Source organism: Drosophila persimilis, unplaced genomic scaffold, assembly GCF_003286085.1.
Source record: "Drosophila persimilis strain 14011-0111.01,24,50 unplaced genomic scaffold, DperRS2 tig00000002-arrow-pilon, whole genome shotgun sequence".
Classification (NCBI taxonomy): Eukaryota; Metazoa; Arthropoda; class Insecta; order Diptera; family Drosophilidae; genus Drosophila; species Drosophila persimilis.
This window is the reverse complement of record NW_020825289.1, coordinates 17,737,748-17,755,875: the sequence shown is the minus strand read 5'-3', so window position 1 is coordinate 17,755,875 and position 18,128 is coordinate 17,737,748. Positions and strand designations below refer to the sequence as shown.

Genomic DNA, 18,128 nt, shown 5'->3' with positions numbered 1-18,128 from the left:
TAGGCACTAACTACGGTTTAATGGTTTTGGTTTTTGGTTTTGGGTTTTAGATTGGTTTTGTTTGTATTTTTGTAGGTTTTCGGTTAGGGTTAATTTTGGTTTTTGCTTTATTTTCAAATAAAAAACTGAAAACGAAATAATATATAAAAAAATATATATGTATGTATGCTGAAAAATAGGTAGAAAAGTTGGCATTTAAACAAAATCAATGGATAAATAATTACTAAATTCTGGCCTAGTTGGGGGAATAGCTAAAGAATATTACCCCGTCCCAAAACAAAGAGCAAAAGATAGCAACTAAACACTCAGATTAGACTGTAATCCCAGACTAGATGGAAGGATAGCCACAGTCTGATCTGATTAAGGACCTACATGAAATATAAAGATACTCCCTAGGATAAAAATGAGGGATAGTAGAGCATAGAATATAGAAAAAGACGAGAGTATGGCTATGGGCAAACACATTTTAATAAAAAGATGCCGAATAGCTCTTTCCATTCTAGAGCTGCATTCTAGCAAAGACCATACAATAACCAAGATGTTGCATGGCGGGTCTCTCACCGCGCTGAGTCGATCCCAAGAATCCAATAACGAAATACAAAGTTTTTGGCGTGGCGCACAAAGCGTCGAACGAAAATTGAAATGGCATTTGTCGTTTTTGCAATATCTTGGTATTTTATAGTCTTTGCTTGCAGAACTTTTAATCTTCGTCGTTACTCATCTTCTTACTAGATTGTCTTTGGTATGGATATGGTTATGGCTATGGCTATGGGTACGGGATGGATTTGTGTGCGAGAGTTTGAGTGAAGAAAGTTGTATGCTAGTGTTATAGACAAGTTGATAGAATAGAGCAGTATATATATATATATAGAGAGAGTATTGAATATTGATTGATTGAGTATGTTGTCTTATTGCCGACGTCATTTATGTTTGGAGGAGTATGAGACGACGCATTTCTTTCGCCCGAAAGTACGATTTATGGATGTATCTGATCTGTGGATGTATGTGATCTGCTGACATTTTATTCTGTGACCTGTGGCTGCTTAAAGCGTGAGAGCACAGCTCAGCGAAAAATACGATATATGTACGAGTATCGAGTATCGAGTATAGAACATAAAACTGAATGCCATGCGCTGCAATATAAGAGATTTGCAAAATAATATATAATAATAAATATGATTTGCACAACAAAGAAACTGTTCGAATGTTCAGTTGAAAGAAGCTTTCTCACATCTTTGTGGGTTAGTCTGATGAGGTATAGATTTAGATAGAGACAGCGCGCTGATCAAAATATATGTATCTTAATAAAATCAATACAGTTTGTATTCGTAAAGTATACCAAAAAAAACATGCCACGAACAAAGCTTTAGATTTAGATTTAGAGTGAATTTTGCTGGTTCTGTAATTTCCGGGATCTCGATAGATCGGATTGTGATGGGAAATTGATTGGAAAATCATACGATTGACTGGACTTGGACTTACCCTCTGTTCAGCTGGCAGCAGCAGACCCTTCTCGGCAGCCCTAACCAGATCGATGTTCTGCTTGGGCTCTTGGGCATCGCTGATGGTCAGGCGGCCCGCGGTGGCATCGATCAGGCCGCTGCCAATGGCAGCCGCCAGTGGCAGGATGACCCCAGAGCTGGGATCTCGCACCACTGTCGAGGAGGGATCCACCAGACCCGAGGCGATGGCCTCGGCCAGCGTGAATTTCTTGCGTCGAATGATTTCGGGATGCATTTGGAAGGGATCGACCAGGCAGCCGTTTGTGGGATTGTACAGGTTGAAGGTGATGGCCTCTAGCAGACCAAACGACCGCTTGGGTGTGCAGATTAGGCCGCTCTCGTAGGCCTCCTGCAGGGTGCACAGCTTGGAGGTCTGTGTATTCAGCACATTGGCCTTGTTGGCATCCATGAGGCCCTTGCGGAAGGCCTCTGGCAGGCGCACTAGCTTCGCCTTGGCCAGATCCTTGACCAGGGCCGAATCGGGATCCACAATGCCCGCACTAGCGGCCTCCTTGAGCGTGTATACCCTGGGCGTCTCGATGACAGTCAGTGAATCGTTTGCGCTGTCATCGCTGTTGCTGCTACTGGTGGTAGATCCTCCGGCTGGCAAATAGCTCAGCATTCCGGTTGCCAAATCCAGGCTCTTGGACTCGGCCGCCTGGTCAAAGGTGACCGGCTCGCGTACATACACGATCAACGTGGGATCGAAGGCAAAGTAGAGGGCCTTGGGATCGACGAGCGTTCGCTTGGTGGTGTCGACGAGACCGCGCTCCTGGGCCACCCCGTACGGCAGGAATTTAAAGCTATCAAAATCGCGGACGAGCGCAGTCTTGGGATCGATTATATTGTACCGAATGGCCTCCTCGAGAGACATTTCGCGCGGCTTGCTGATAACAACGCTCACGGGCGTCTGGCCCAACAGTTCGACGCTGTCCTGACGACGGACAACCTCACTGCGGTCGGTGAGGGGACGAACAATGGTCACGAGTATACCGCGAGCGAATGCCACATCGTAGTTGTAGGCGGACTTCGATTTGGGGTCAAAAACGCGACCCTTGGACACATCGATGTCCCCGTTTTCGATGGCTTCGGTTAGAGGTAGCTCTTTGCCGGTGAGCTGGTTTTTGAACACAGTGCTCGCGGGATCTATAAACCCTGCATGGATGGCCTCGATGAGGTCGAGATATTCCCCCGTGGTGGGATCGCAGAATTTTCCGGTTTCGGGGCGATACAACTGCTGGCGGAGCACTAGCTCGAGGCTCAGCAGACGACGGTTAGAAACGATGAGCCCCCGTGCCCGAGCTGTCTGCAGATCGAGCTCTTCGGAGCTGCCGAGATTATAGCAACCCCTCGAGTCGTCGATCAGCTGCTCCTTGATGGCATTGGCCAACCGCAGATACTTGCCGTTCGCGTGGTTCTTGACCAGGCTGGATGACAGGCTGACCACATCCTCCACGCAGGCCTCGTTCAGGTTCAGTTTGCGCCCGGTTACCGGATGCCGAACCTTACGGGTGGCCACGTCGTAGAAGCCCATGGACAGCAGTTCGTACAGCCCAAAGCCGGCGTTCTCAATGTCCACGATCAGGCCCAGGCTGAGAGCCTCCCCCAGAGGCACAAAATTATTGCTTTCCGGCTCCCTAAAGACCCCTTCCCTGCGGTTTATGATGCCCATCCGGCAGGTCTCGCTCAGGCTGTACAGCTGCTCTGTCTGTTCGTCAAAGTAGCACGGCAGATGGGGATTGATGACAAAACTGCGCATGCCCTCGAGCAGCGTGATCTGACGACCACTGCGGGGATCGCTCAGCTTGCCTGTTTTGTCGTCGAAGAGTCCCTGGTGTATGGCCCGCTGTAGACTGATGGGGGCATTTACGTCCATCAGAATGCCAATGTCGAAGGCGTGCTTGAGGGTCATGGTCTGGTTGTTGTACAGCAGCTTGGCGTTCTTAGCATCTATGATGCCCGCATCCCTGGCATGCGTCAGGTTGAGCTGCTTGTACAGACCGGTCTTGAAGTCTCTGATCTGGACACTGTGCTCGTCCAGCAGATTGGTGTCGAGGGCCTCGGCAAAGTTCAGTTTTTCGCCGGACTTGGGGTCCAAAAAGTGGCCGTCCACCTCGTCATAGACATTCTTCACGACGGCCTCAATGAGACGCAGCGGCTTCTTGGCCTCCACCAGGACACCCCTATCAAAGGCCTCCTTGAAGTCGATGGCATTGTCCTCGGCATCCCTCACGGTGCCCTGCTGGCTGTCCACGATCCCCCGCTCAGCGGCCAATCCAAAGGGAATGATCTGTCCGGCGACGTTAACGACCGTCGAATCGGGATCGAGTATACCCCTACGAATGGCACGTTCGGTTGTGAGCTTCTCCCTCGTTATGGTGTTGCTGAACTGACCCGTCTTCGGGTCGTAGAGACCTCGGTAGACGGCGTCGGGGAGGCTGCGCTTGCGCTTGGCCGGAATGAGGATGCGATTCTCGAGGGCTTCGTGAAGCGACAGCTTGGTGGAGGCATACGGATTGATCACATAGCCCCCAATGGGATCCAGATAGCCCTTGGCTATGGCCTCGGTTATCGAAATAATCGACTCGGTCTTGGGATCGAGCAGCACCAGCTCATCGGGATTGATGAGCTTCTGGGCAATGGCAGACTTGAGGTCCACCTGCTTGTTGTCGTCGTCGATTGTAAAGGTGGCTGTCAAAGGATCGTAGAGACCACGCAGCAGGCAATCGACAAGCGACAGCGGCTTCTTGGTGCTGATCAGATAGCCCTTGACGAAGGCCTCGTCTAGGCTCATGTGGGGGGAGCTGAGGGTGCCGCGCACCGTGTCCAGTAGCCCCACCCTGGCTGCCTCCCTGCCCGCCACTATCCGGTCATGCTCGGCATCCTTGACCAGCGTCGTCTCTAGCTCCACAAAGCCCATCTCAATGGCCTGCTGCAGGAGTATCTCCTCACCAGTGACGGGATTCAGCACCTTGCCGGTGCTGGGCGTGTAGTATTCCCGCTGCAGCACTTCCGGCAGGCTCCACGTCACGCTGTCTGTCCTCAGCAGATGCTGTTCGAGGCCCAGGTCGAAGGGCACGAGCGTGTTGTTCTTGTTGTCCTTGATCTGACCGGTGGCCGGCAGCACTAGATCGTCCTCTATGGCACAGTCTAGCTTCAGCTCCTTCTGGGTGACTGTGTCCACGATCAGAGAGATCTTTGGATCGACCAGACCTATTTCTATGGACTTTTGCACATCCACCTGGTTCTGACTCTCCGAGTCGAAGAGCTTGCCCGTCTCCGGGTCGTACAGACCCTTGCGGACGGCCGCCTCCAAGGAGATGGGCTTTCGTGCGCCGGGCACAAGGAAGCCCAACTGGAAGGCCTCCTCCATGGGGATCTCCTTGAGGGTCTGGATGTCTATCACCGTGCCCGACTGCATGTCGACCACCCCCAACTCGATTGCCATACGCAGGGGGATTACCTCGCCGCTAACTGGGTCGCGCACCGATATCGACTGGATGTCCAGCTTGCCACTGTTGATGGCCTCAACAATGGAGCAAGCCCGACCATCGTCCAGCACCACCTGGCCCGTCTCCGTGTCAATTGCCACGTTCTCGATGCCCGCGGGCCGCTGCTCCTCGGGATTTGAGCGGATGATCCACTGACGGGCAATGCACTCGAAGAAGGGGATCTTCTTTCCTGTCTTCGGGTCGACCATGTGGCCGGTGTGCCTGTCCAGCAGTGGCCGCTCCAGAGCCGCCGTCAAAGTCTCGTACTTCCCCGTGCTGAAGTTCTTTACCAATATGCACTCGGGATTGAAAATGTTCATATCAAACACCAGACTCTGGAAGGATATCTTCTGGCCCGTGGATGGATCGATAAAGTACTGATTCTCGGGATCGTAAATGTTCAGTTCACTCAGCCTTTCGGCCGTCAGTTCGGTGTCCACGTCCACGAGGTACGATATTTGCTGCAGCACAATCAGTTTCTCATCGATGATCTGCACCTCGTCCAGCGGACTCAGCTGCTCTTCCCGCAGCAGCGTGGCCACTGTCTCCGTTTGCTGCTCCCCGTCCACGATCACCTGGCACTCGTCGGGACTGATTAATTTCTGGGAAATGGCATCCCCAATGGCCAGTGTCTTGGGCACTTCCCGTTTAAGGCTTGTCTCCACTGAAGATTGAGTTGATGGTTCTTCTACAACATCGCGGGACTCATCATAGGGAGTACTCTCCGTCGAAGTCAAAGTGGAAGTGGTTGTCACTGTAGTCACTGTGGTTGTGGTGCTGCTCAGACTCTCGATCTCCTGGGGTTCTGTGGCCAGGGGTTCCTTCCCTGATCGGGATTGGGTGGATTCTGTGGTCAGTGCATCGACCAATGCCTTTCCAGCCAGCACAGGTGCACCCACAATGGCCAGAGCTCCCAATTTGGCTGCGTCCTTAACATTCTGAAGGATATTGCTGCCGCTAACTGGCTTCTTTTCGCTCTCAATGAAATCGACAACTGTTTGATGCTTATCCGTAGCCGTCGGAAGCTGAACAATTTTCTCTAGATCTCCCGGCTTTTGAGGTTTGTTCTCTTCACCGGTTGAGATAATGTTCGTGGTCACGGTTTCGGTTGTGTTTAGGAGTACCTCTTCCACAGGCTTCTCTTTGACAGTTTCTGTTACGACGACAATCTCCTCCTTCGGCAATGGCTCCTGTTGTTCCTCGCTGGTTGTTGTTGTTGTGGTAATCGTTGTCGTGGTTACTGTGGATTCCGTGATCGTTGGCTCTTCAACAGTTACAACTCTTTCTTCCACCACTACGCTTCTTGGTTGTTCAATGACAATCGCAGCAGATTCTTCCACAATTTCATTGGGTATATCTACTTTAGTTGTCTCTGGGACGGATGGCTCTACCTCTTGTGCTTCCACAATCTTTTCTCGCTCCACAGTCACTTCTTTCTCAATTGTTGGTTGCTCTTCGACTGTTCTTACTGTGGTCGTAACAGTTGTCGTCACAGTTTGGGAGCTTGAAATGGGCTGCTCCTGAATTTCAGTTATACTTTCGATTACTTTCGTCTCAACTTCAGTGCGCGGTTCTGCGAAGGGAGCCAAAGGAGCTGTGAAAGGAGGCTCGAGGTCGGGTAGCACTTCCTTTGCAGCGGTCCTCGGTTTGGGCTCTGGCTTTTCAGATGGCTGTGGACTAGGTTCCTTTGTAGGTTCGGGAGTTGGTTGCTTCTTCTCTGGCTCGGGAGTTGGTTGCTTCTTCTCTGGCTCGGGAGTTGGCTGCTTCTTCTCTGGCTCAGGAGTTGTTTCTTTTTGGTTACTCTCTGGAGTTGGTTCTTTCTGTGTAAATTCTGGAGTGGCTTTCTTTTGATCTGTCTCGGCTACTGGCTGTGGCTTCGCAGTCAACTTCTCGGGAATTGCGTTCTTTGTTTCTGGATCAGAGTCCCTTGTTGTTACTGTGGTGACCGTTTCAGTTACTTTGATAAACTCCTCTGCCTTTGGCTCTTCCAAATCCTTTGCTTTGTCCGTCACTGGTTTCTCCGCCTTCTGGATAGTCTCCACTTCTTCCACCACAACTGGCTCCGGTTCACTGGTCGCTTCCGTGGTGGTCTTTGAGGTAGTTATGGTTGTGACGGTTGTAGTAGTCAGTGTGCTTGTGGTTTCGACAGCAGAATCGGATGAAGGAAGCTCCACTTGGGGCAGCACCTTTGGCTTCTGCTCCTGCTGCTGCTGCTGCTCATTGGCTATGAAATTGGCAGTTGTGGTACTAATAAATGTCTCCGTTTCATTCAGAAGTCTATCTACATCACTTGGCACTGGGTGGGGCTCCTTTCGCTCCTGTTCAATGAAGTTATCTTGAGGTTGTTCTGGCTTATCTCTATTGGAATTTTTGGCATCCTCCGTGGGAGACTTCACAGACTTGATGAGACTCTTGACGCCGCTTACAATGGCCCCTCCCGCAAGGACGGGGGCTGCAATAACTCCCAGGGCACCAAGCTTGGCGGCATCCTTGACATTCTGCAGGGTTTTGGATGGTTCCTTTGTGTTTGTCTGGGGTGAAGGCACCTCTTTTGTGGACTTTGTGGTACTGACCACTTGCATCTCTTGCTTGTGGCTGTCGGAGCCGACGACAACTGTCTGTGTGCGCTCCTCCACGACCTCCACCGTCCGCTGGTCGCCGCTGCTGCTGCTGGTATCCTCGCCTACGGCTGCCTTTGTCTCGCGCGTTGTTAACTCCTCGCGCAGGATGCCCTGCTCCTTGGCCTCCTCCAGACTGCACAACTCGCCCGTGTTCACATTCTGCACCTCGTTGTTCGAGACGAGTACATAGCCCTGCATCAGTTCAATGGTCTTGGTGGTCACCGTGTGCACGGCTCGCACTGTCTCCATGATCTCGGTCTTAGCAATGGGCCGCTGGGTGACGACAAAGTCGGAGAGATGCTTCACCACGAGCTCACCGTTTTCCAGTGCCTGGCGCAGGGACAGACGCTCCCCAGTGGAGGGCACAGTCATTGTGTGGCTTGCCACATCGATGAGGCCTCGCTCCAGGGCAGCCACCACTTCGATAGCTTGTGGCTTCGGTGCGTATGGTATGGACATGATATAGTTCTCCTCGATAGCTTTCTTGAGGGGAACTGGCTTCAAACCGGCCACAGGGAACAGCACCACACCCTTTGTGGGCTCCACTAGACTCCGTTCCACGGCCACGGGGAATATCATGCCCACGGGCGGGATTTCCACCCTCCACTTCTGCTCATCGTAGCCGGCATCGAAGAGCTTCGCTTCGATGGCTTCGGTTAAGTTCAGGCGCTTGTTCTTGTAGCTGAATGTGGACTCATCCGCGTTTATTATACCCTTCTCGATGGCCTCCTCCAGGGTGCACTTTTCGGGCTTTTGCAGTCTCGATTGTGGGTCCAGCACTTCGCAGACAATCGCCTCTTGTATGCTGAGGGGATAGCCGCTCTCCGGGTGCACAATCGTCTGATTTTTCGAATCGATGAGACCCTGGGAGGCCAGCCTGGGCACGGACAGGCTCTTAGCCAGCGGCATAAGGATGTGATTGGTCTGCTCCGGGTCGATGATCTTCTGTTCAACAGCTTGTCGGAGATTCAGCACTCGGTTGCTCTGCGGATCGATGATTTGGCCACGTCGGCCATCGATCAGACCTGTGTTTAGGGCCTCGCTGATGTTGACCACCTCCCCCTGTGGGCTGGTAAAGTTCTTGGTGTCCTCGATTATACGGCACGTCTCCTCGTCAATGATGTTCTTGCGCATGGCATCCCTCGGCTTGAGTATGATCTTGCGCATTTTCTGCAGCACTACCACTTTGTCCTTCTCCTCGTGCACTGGCGATGGTTGGCTGTCAAAGGAGCGTTGATCCCTTGAGACAATACCCCGCTCGTAGGCCACCTCCACGGGTATCTGCTCGCCCGTGCGCGGATCTGTGACAAAGCGCACGGTTCGCAGGGCTCCCTCGGCGGCCACCAGTGGGGCACCGACCACGCTGAGGAGTCCCAGCCTGGTGGCGGTTATCAAATCCACAGGTTGGCCTTCTGCATTGAGTATAGTGGCCGTACGCGGATCGTAGATGGAGCGTGCAATCGCCTCGGTTACAGAAATCTCCTGCCTGGTGGTGGGATCGACAATCCTGATCAGCTGCTCATCGACCAGCCCCAAACGGGCCGCATCAAAGATGTTCTCCGTCTCACCGGTCTGTGTGAAGATCACCAGAGCTGTGGATGGATCGTAGATGGCCCCAGGAGCAATTTGCAAGGGTTCGGGGGAGGCCAGCTCCCGCTGGCAGGTTTTGACCTCCAGAAACTTGGGAGGAGCATCCTTCAGAGGAGTGGACACCTCCAGCACATCCGGCATGTTGTTGACCCTCGTTATGCGCAGGATCGTCTTTTGATTCGATCCGCGCGTGGCAGGAACCGTCTCCAATATGATCTTGCCCTCGTCTATGGCACTGCGCATGCCAAGGACCTGCTGCCGACTGTTCGTGTAGTTTCCATAATTGTCCAGGATCTTCCGCTCGAAGGCGGACTTCACAGAGATCTTGTCGCTGGGTGTGCTGGGATCCAGCACAGAGACCGACAGATTGTTGATGATCTGCTTGTCGATGCACTCCTCAAAGCTGACCAGGCGATCTGTGCCCTGGACATGGAACACACCAGTATCGGGATTGAACAGTCGCTGCTCGATGGCATCCTTGAGGCGCCATCCTCCAGGCGGCAGCTCCATTATCTGTCGCTCCGTTACGTTCTGCTCCTGCTGCATGTGGCTGCTGCTGCTCACCAGCTCTTGGGAGATGGGTATCTCCACGGATTTCTCCACGTACTTGGTGTGCGTTTGCTGGGTGTTCAGCTTGATGGGCTCTGCCTCGGGCAGGATCTGTTTGGTGACAATCGTGATGGTAGACTTGGTCTTCTTGCGGTTCGTTATCTCCGGCACTGTCTGATTGCTGTCGGGCACTAGCAGGCCGAAGTTGAGGGCCTGCTGCACCGAGTAGATATTCCCTGTCTTGGGGTCCTTGAACAGCTGTCTGTCCTCGTCGATGAAGCCCTGGCGCACTGCCTCCGTGAAAGTTAGCAGCACACTTTCGCCTACGGCTACTCCGACTCCTGGCTCCTGGGAACCCGCCCGGATCGTCACATACCGATTGATTGTCCGCGTCACCGTCTCCGTGGTCAGAGTTATGTTGAGCAGACTGCTCAGCAGGAGAGCCCCCTCGGGGGTAATGAACTTCCGCTCGATTGCGGTGTCCAAAGGCACTGTCTCCACCCCGTCCCCCGTCTTTGGGTCCAACAGGTAGCCCGTCTTCGGGTCGATCAGATTGTGATAGACCAGATCAAAGACGCTCAGCTCCTGGCCGCTGGCGTTGTGTACGCCAATCCCACGATTGAACATCTCGTAGACCTCCTGACGGACGAGACCCTCACCTACGGCCACCTCGAGTGGCACGCCCAGGCTTTCCTTGTCCTTCTCCCTACCTGCTGTCTCTAAGGCAAAGCCCGTGCTCTTGCGCCGCAGCAAATCGCGCGAGAGGGCCACATTAAAGCTAACATAGTCGTTGCTGCGCAGGTCCTTGAACCCGTCTATATCAAATATCGAACGCTGGGCCACCGAGCTGATTAGGCCGCGTTCCACGGCATCGGGAATGGCGATTAGCTCGCCGGTCATAAAGTCGCGATACTTGACCTCCGCGGGCAGGACAATGCCATCCGCGATGGCCTCCTGCAGTGTGACCAGCTCACCCTTTCGCTTGGTGATGCACTTCAGTTGATTCCCGTCGAGCACACCGACCTCGATGGCCTGCATGATGCTTAGTTTTTCGCGGCGCATCGGACTCGTTATCTTTCCTGTCTGCCGGTCGAGCAGGTTCAGGTCGCAGATGTCTTTCAACGTGTAGGGTTTCACGATCAGCTGCCGGCTGCGCGCCTCGGAGAAGGTGAGCTTCTCCTTGGTCACCTCGTTCACGTACCGACCCGTTTTCGCGTTCAGCACGCCCGACTGCAGGGCTTCCTGTAGTGTGATCTTGACGTCCCGCTTCGCGTCCACCACTTCGCGCACGCTCGCATCGATTAGCTGATTGGCAATGGCCGAGTCCAGCCGGAACTTGTCGCCGGAGTTGCGGTCCGCTATCCAGCCGGCGGCATCGACCAGCCCGTGGGCAATGGCATCGCTGAGGCAGAGCGCATTCGACTTGATTGTCACCGACTCGTGCCGGATGAGGTAGCCGCGCTCGTAGGCCTCCGCCAGGCTGATGGTCTGCCCCGACTTGACCCGGTACAGGCCTGTCTTGGTGTCCACACTCCCCGCGGAAATGGCGTCGGCAATATTACAGGGATTCTCGGGCGATCCTGCCGCCTCCGTCGTTACTACGCTGTTTACCTTGATGCGCTTCTCGGCCGTCTCGTAGCCGGACTCAGCCTCGCTGATCTCGCGCTGTATCACCTCGAGCAGCGACAGCTCCCTTCCGCTGGGATCGCGTCCTGCTCCAGGCTGAAGCAGCTGCCTGGCCAGCTGCGAATCGATCAGTCCCTGTTCGGCGGCCTGTTCCAGTGTTATCCGACGATCGCCCACCAGCATCTCGCCGGTGCGCACATCCAGGATCCGCAGCTGAATGGCCTCCCCAATGGTTAGAATACGGCCCGTGCGGGGGTCGCGTATACCGGCAATATCCAACACGGAGTTGCCGCCTGGGAACTGCTGGGAACGCTTCAGCGTACGGATCTCATTGAACTGGATCTGCGTTCCAATTGGGGAGGCATTCGCCAACTCCTGACTAGCGGCATCCAAGTTGTCGCTGCTGTAGATGCTCTTCGAGGAGCTTTTCGTTGTCTTCGTTGAGCTGAATCTGAGTCGGAGACAGGGAGAGCAATAAGCAGGGATTGGTTTCCTTTAGCGGATAGATTTACTCACTGTGTGGTGCTGTAGGTGGTCGTGTAGAGATCCTCCGGGCGTGCAGCATGGCCATCGCCAGTTGGCACGCTGCCCGCACTGAAGTCAACCCTAAAGGTCTTGAGCGGTTTCTGTAGACTCTCAGCGTATTGCTAGACCGCAAACAAAATGAATTTGGGTTAGGATTACTTATAGGAAAGCAGGGACGGGGTCAAAAATGGAATCGTTGGAAGCTTTTGCGGAGCTTGGGCGGAGTTCGGAGCGGGAATGGGTGGATGGAGAGCATTACCTGAAACTCGAACGCAAAGTCGTAGTCACTTTCCTCTGCCACTTTGACAGTTGTAGTTTTGGTTTGGGTTTGGCTTTTGCTTTGGGCTTTGGTCGCCTTGCGACCCGATCTATGCTGGGGCATGTCTAGGGCTTTGCTTTTCGATCGATTCAGTTCGACAAAGTCATAGTCAGCCACTTGATTGGGCAAGTTTGGGGCTTCTTGAATGCTCTGCACGAGATTGAATTTGGTGACAGAAACAATTAGAGATTTACTTTATACGAATTACGATACGATACGATACGATTGCCGGGGGCACAGCGCGTTCACTTTTGAAGTCTGCCTGTCGAGAGTCGCAAACTGGGAATGTTGTTTGTTTATGGCATGCGTTAATGTCTTTTTTCGCTCTTGTTGATATGATACGGCCTGTCAGATAAGTGCCAGGCGATAAAGCAAACCTAAGAGTTGCGTTTCTGCTTTGTTTGGGGCAGCAGCCGAGTCTTCCGCTTTAAGAACAAAGTTCCGAGGCACCATCAGGCTTGATGTTTGTTGGATTCCCTTCATCCATTTGCCGGATTTGGAACTTCCTACATCCCCTTCGAACCCCCGAAAAGCACATGCACACATATTTTAGCACTAATATCAGCCACGACCTAAGCAGACAAAAAACACAGTACACAACAAAAAAACACAAAGCCGAAAACCAAAGCCTTTATGAAAATAGAAATGACGCTATGGAGCCAGCAGTGGGCATATGTTTGTGGAACTTGGGAGCAGTGCAACAAACAAAAAGGCAACACCTAATCGGAGAGACTCTAGTACCAAGAGCCTCGTCATTCACACGACATGTATAATGTTTTTCTAGTCGAACAGACGAGATGCACCTTGTATGTATGTTTTTTTTAATATTCTGAAATGGTGCGGTTTTGTTGGAAGAAGAGGGCAGAGCAGGGAATGGCAGGGCAAGGACAGGGTGCCCGAGTACTCGAGTGCTCGTTCTGTAAATACTGAAAGAGTGCTCACATATTTTTTGTATATGAATCTGAATTATAAACGGGTGATTACCCCGGGAAAGAGTTCTTTTTTGTTGTGTGGAATATCCACAGCACATCTTTATCTTTTTATCTTTATGTTCCCTTCTATAGACACTCTGCTCTGTGATTCAATGTCTGACATATGGCCCCAGAGTCGTAACTTCATTTAGGATTGCACTGACGTCACTCATTCTCGGAATCAATTGCCAGATGAAGTCATTTTGAAAGGAGGGGATACTACTTGCCTCTTGGTAGAGTGATCAATGTTCTCGATTTGCATCTTGATTCGAAAAATACGAGTATGCGGCTGCTGCTCCCGCTGCCAGCCCACAAGGTTGCCCTAGAGTTGGTCAAAAAGCAACAAATAAATTATAATTAACAAAAACACGCACACACACCGAGACACACACATATGTAGTAAATATACGAGTACGAGCACAATGATGTCATCAGAGGCGATTATTTGATTTGAAATGAAACAAGTTTTTGTCGAGCGCCCGCACAACAAACCGCAAAAAGTGAAACTAAATAATAATCAGAGATGTTGAGAGCGTTTTTCATAAGTAGATTAAGAAGCTACTTGGCCCAAATCGAATGCATAGAGTCGGGGATGCGCTTGACACTGATAACATGACTAATACGCCACGTTGTGCCGGCGTTCAACCAAGGGAGAACTTACGAGAACCAGAGGCATGACAGAGAGAGAGAGAGAGAGAGAGAGAGAGAGCTTTGCAGCATGCAGCAATCTGCCTGCAATGAGACCTCGCCTCTGCCACTACAACAACAAACAAAAAAGAGCACAAAAAACGAAAATAGGCGCCTGGCCCCGTCTAGTGGGGACAAAGACCCAATAGAACGAACGCTCCCTTTCATTTCTAATTTATTGGGCACTGAAATATGTTAGAATGCCGCTAAAAATATATATTGAGGAATAAAACAAACGACGACAGCCGAAACAGCTATGGCCACAGCCGCGTTTAATCGATAAAAGATGGAAGGAAGGAAAAGTGCAGGAAAAGGCCAATGAAATCAAACAGAGAAAAATGGGGTATCGGCATCGCACTCCACTCCAATATGCGAGTGTTTTGTATTTCCAGGTAAACCAAAACATGGAAACGATCGCTCTCTCCCCTGTCTGATGGACTGCACCTCCATAGATAAGATTAACGCCGCAGCCCTGACACAGTCGATCTCAGGCGTTGATAGGAAGCAATAATTCATACATACTATTATTCACTAAATAGTATTTCTGATAATTTCACATTTTTGGCTTTTCTTCAATTTTAGCAGCAGCTGATAATGGTCGGAATTTAGTGCTTTATGCAATTTTTAACGATCCAAAAATCGCACGCGAGTCATGGCATCAACTCTTATTATTGTTATTTCCTTGTGTGTGTGTAATTTGTTGTGTATTTTTCTTTTTTTAGGGTCTTTTGTATTTTCATTAACGCCAAATACAAAACAAAAATCAACATTCCCTCTCTTGCGACATGCTCAAGGCTATATTAATAATGTATTTCTTTTATTTTCATTTTCACACATTCGAGAGTGTTTCGGTCTGTTCTGTTCTGTTCGGTTCGGTTCTGAGTTTCTATTCGAGTTCTACAGAGAGTGACGTGACTTCATTTTGGGCCACTTTATACGCAATGTAGAACTCTTTTGGTTCGAAATGAGTACGTGGGTTGGAGGCAGTAAATTTAAATTTCTATTAACAAAATAAAAGCGGGCCATGCGACGCGATTCGCGTTCAATTGAAGAAGCGGCACGGACACGGACACGGCCACAGACACACTTTCTATACGGCCGTAGTATGTGACATCATGTGGCCCATGCGGCGTATGAGCAATGTCCGGCCTTTCTCTTATTTATTCTTTTCGCACATAATTACACGCTTGTTTTACAATTCAATTTTCACAGTACGATTATACGCCTTGCAACTATCCGGCCGGGCAACCTTTGAGGTTGTTCTGTGCCCCTTTGTCGGGGTTTTGTTTGCCGTTTGCCGTTTGCCGCACACACACACACGACTCACGAAGAAGCGTTGCGTCGTTACACAACCACGTCGCTTTCGGAACTGAATGGGGCTGCTAGAGCACAGTGGGGCTGAGGCCCATCGCATGGCGAGTGGAGAGCGAGCTTTTGGTGGGAGCACAGCCAGAGAGCGCCAGAGTGCGCGACAGTTGAGAGAGAGAGAGAGAGAGAGAGAGAGAGAGAGAGAGAGCTTACAAATGCCGGCTAGGATTCCTCAGCTGTTGCGCCAAAATGATAAACAAGTCGTTTACAAAACAGGGGTTAGGGGGTTATCTTTCTCTGGCAAGGGTTAAGCGTATAGAGAGCGGCCAGGGAGAGGGAGAGGGAGAGGGCCGGTGTTGGGCTCCAATTTAAAGTCGAAAACAATATACGGAAGTCAGAAGAACAAAATTCTTTGAGATATTATTTCAAAGAGAAGCGCCAAACCAGTTTGACAACCATCTAACCTTCAAATAGAAAAAAAAAAAAAAACGTAACATACGAGTATATACAAAAATATATTCATTCACTCTAGTTAAGCCAGCAGCCCGCCCATGCTATGCATATCAAGTTAAGCCGAAAGTCGAAAGCCGAAGGCAATGTTGGTAATGGAGTCAGTCGTAGAGGTACACAATGATGTCACTCCTAAAATCTGGCCTCGGTACGAAGGCAACGCCTCTGAAAGTCTGCCGAAGATTCCCAAGCTACCATTTGGCACATATTGAATCACTTAAAAAAATTAATCACAGAAAAGAAAGATAAATGGCAGCTATGTATATCTACATCAGCGGTGTGCACGCAAATATTCTAGCTGTTTTCGTTACATCTACATATCTTTCTTTTCACCATCGAATTACCATCCGGCCATTATGTCTCGCTCACTCCGCCAGGGGGCGCACACTGAACGAGAGAGAGCGGCCATGGAAATCGCTTTCTTCTATCTAAGTACAAGTAAGAGTTGATTGAACCCATATTTACATTGTAAGATCATCAGAAATCGATCCCAGGCAAATATTTGAGCAGCTTGCGAAAACATTCTCCCCCGAAAACCAGTTACCAAACTTATGGTCAAAATAGCTGCCTAAGTCGATCTTTTAATTGAGAATCTCTTGGATCGTTCAGGCCAAACCCGTTGTCAAGAGTTGACAGATCGAATCGCTATGGCGACAAAGACGTTGATGACGTGCCACTGGCATTGAGTTTTGGCTATAGGTATGGCTATCGGGTATCGGCTATATAGGAACCGCAGACTCATTAATATTTATAGAATTCAGCGGCGTCATTCTTAATTTGAAATCTGTCTCCCATTTGCCTAATTGGCCAGCCACATGACAATGGCTATTTTCATGGTTTCATGGAGCTACTCCTGATGCAATATTTATTTTTATATCCCAAACTTTGTACAAATTACTGCATCAATTCGTTCGCATCAGCAGAGCAGACAAACAACAGTCACGAACAGGAGAACAAAAAATAGTTTAAAATTTTTATAAATTAATCAAGCCGTGATTTATGGCGGCAACATTTCAAGCATTTGACACTCGGTGGTGCGGTGGCTCATTGACGGAATGTTTGGACAATTCGATGTGACTCGATGTGATGTCATTATTGTGTCTCTCCCGTTCTGAAGGTTAATATAATAATAGTTGAAGCAGATACAGCTACAGATACAGAAACATATGGGAGAAAACTGAGAGACGGGGGTCGTTTTTGCATTTGAAAACTCTCGACTGTAGAAAACGAAAGCGAGAGCGAAACAAGATTTGCTGAACTTGAACCTGGAATTATGACTCTGACAGGTCTAGGCCTGGCCTTTGCCCAAGTACAAATAGACTCTGACGTCAGTCCACTCCACTCCATCCGATCCGATCCGCAAATATCCATCGATTGAGTGGGGAAAGGGGGTGGGGCTACAACTACTCACCAGACCATCGCTGCCGTTGACTTCGATGGCGGTCTTCAGCCGCTGCGACAGTTGTTCCAGCAACCTGTCGTATTTCGTATTGAGATTGTCCAAACGCTGGCTGTAATACTGTGTGGCACCCGGATCGCTGTCCGCCGGCCGCAGGTCACGACGTGGCGGCGAGAACGATGGACGTGCCTCCAGCAGCCAATCCACAAAGCGTAGGCATTTACTGTCGTAGATCTATCGGTGGCATTCCCGATCCGATCCGATGGTTGATTGGATGGTTGGTTGGTTGTTGGGTTGTTTGGTTAATTATCGGTTAAATGTTAGTAATGTTTGTGTGTTAAACAATTGGTTTTGTTGCTGTTGTTGTTATTGTTTTCAAGGGGATTGAGGGTGGATATATTTAGTGCTTTTTATTTTATTGATTAATCAATACGACATTACTTTTTGGTATAAAAATTGCTTTTTAATTGTTTTGTTTGGTAAGTTTTAATGTTTGTTTGGTTTGTTGTTTGTTGGTCAATATCTGTTGTTTTCTGTTCTTTCCCAAGTGTTATTGACGCACCTTCTACCCACAAAAGAACTAAAATTTGAGCCTGGTCGGAGGCTCAAAGTGTTTAAAAAGCATTAAATATATAGGAAAAAGGACAGTTGATAGAGAGAGGGGACGGCTAAGAGTTTTGTTTTTGTCGTTCGAAACATTCACAATCACTCGAATCACAATCATACCAAAGAGTTGGCGCTCTGCCACACAACACTGACCTATCGCAACCCAATCGATAGACAGATCTCTGATGGATATACTCGCAGATCTATCCCACGTCCAAGTCTCAGAGATCTGCCATCCTGGGCAGCCGATACTGGATTACGATAAGTCAGATCACACACACAGGACAGGCATACAAATTTTTACCTTAGCTTCGCGTATCAGTCGTCCTCCAGCCACGTTGACGTTTTCGATTTTTGGTTTTCGTTCGATTGCAGCTCCAAGCAGTTTCTATATATGGGGTTCGAGGAGGGTTTTTTTTTTTTG

General features: G+C 50.2%; 1 protein-coding gene across 9 annotated transcripts in view; it reads right to left on the bottom strand.

The window, feature by feature from the left end:
• The window catches only part of LOC6592336 (dystonin), a 69,366-nt gene that overhangs the window by 19,298 nt on the left and 31,940 nt on the right, over positions 1-18,128 (bottom strand). For 6 of the 9 annotated variants that reach the window (XM_026985071.1, XM_026985072.1, XM_026985073.1 and 3 more), the window contains 4 exons: positions 18,009-18,092; positions 17,111-17,332; positions 11,896-12,026; positions 11,365-11,830 (listed from right to left, as the gene is read on the bottom strand). The exons of 2 other annotated variants lie outside the window; for them this stretch is intronic. In XM_026985071.1, coding sequence (XP_026840872.1) covers positions 11,365-11,830; positions 11,896-12,026; positions 17,111-17,332; positions 18,009-18,092 — 903 coding nt within the window. Of the gene's footprint in view, positions 1-1,482; positions 11,831-11,895; positions 12,027-17,110; positions 17,333-18,008; positions 18,093-18,128 lie in introns of all 9 variants that reach the window. One more of the 9 variants, XM_026985068.1, reaches the window with a different exon arrangement.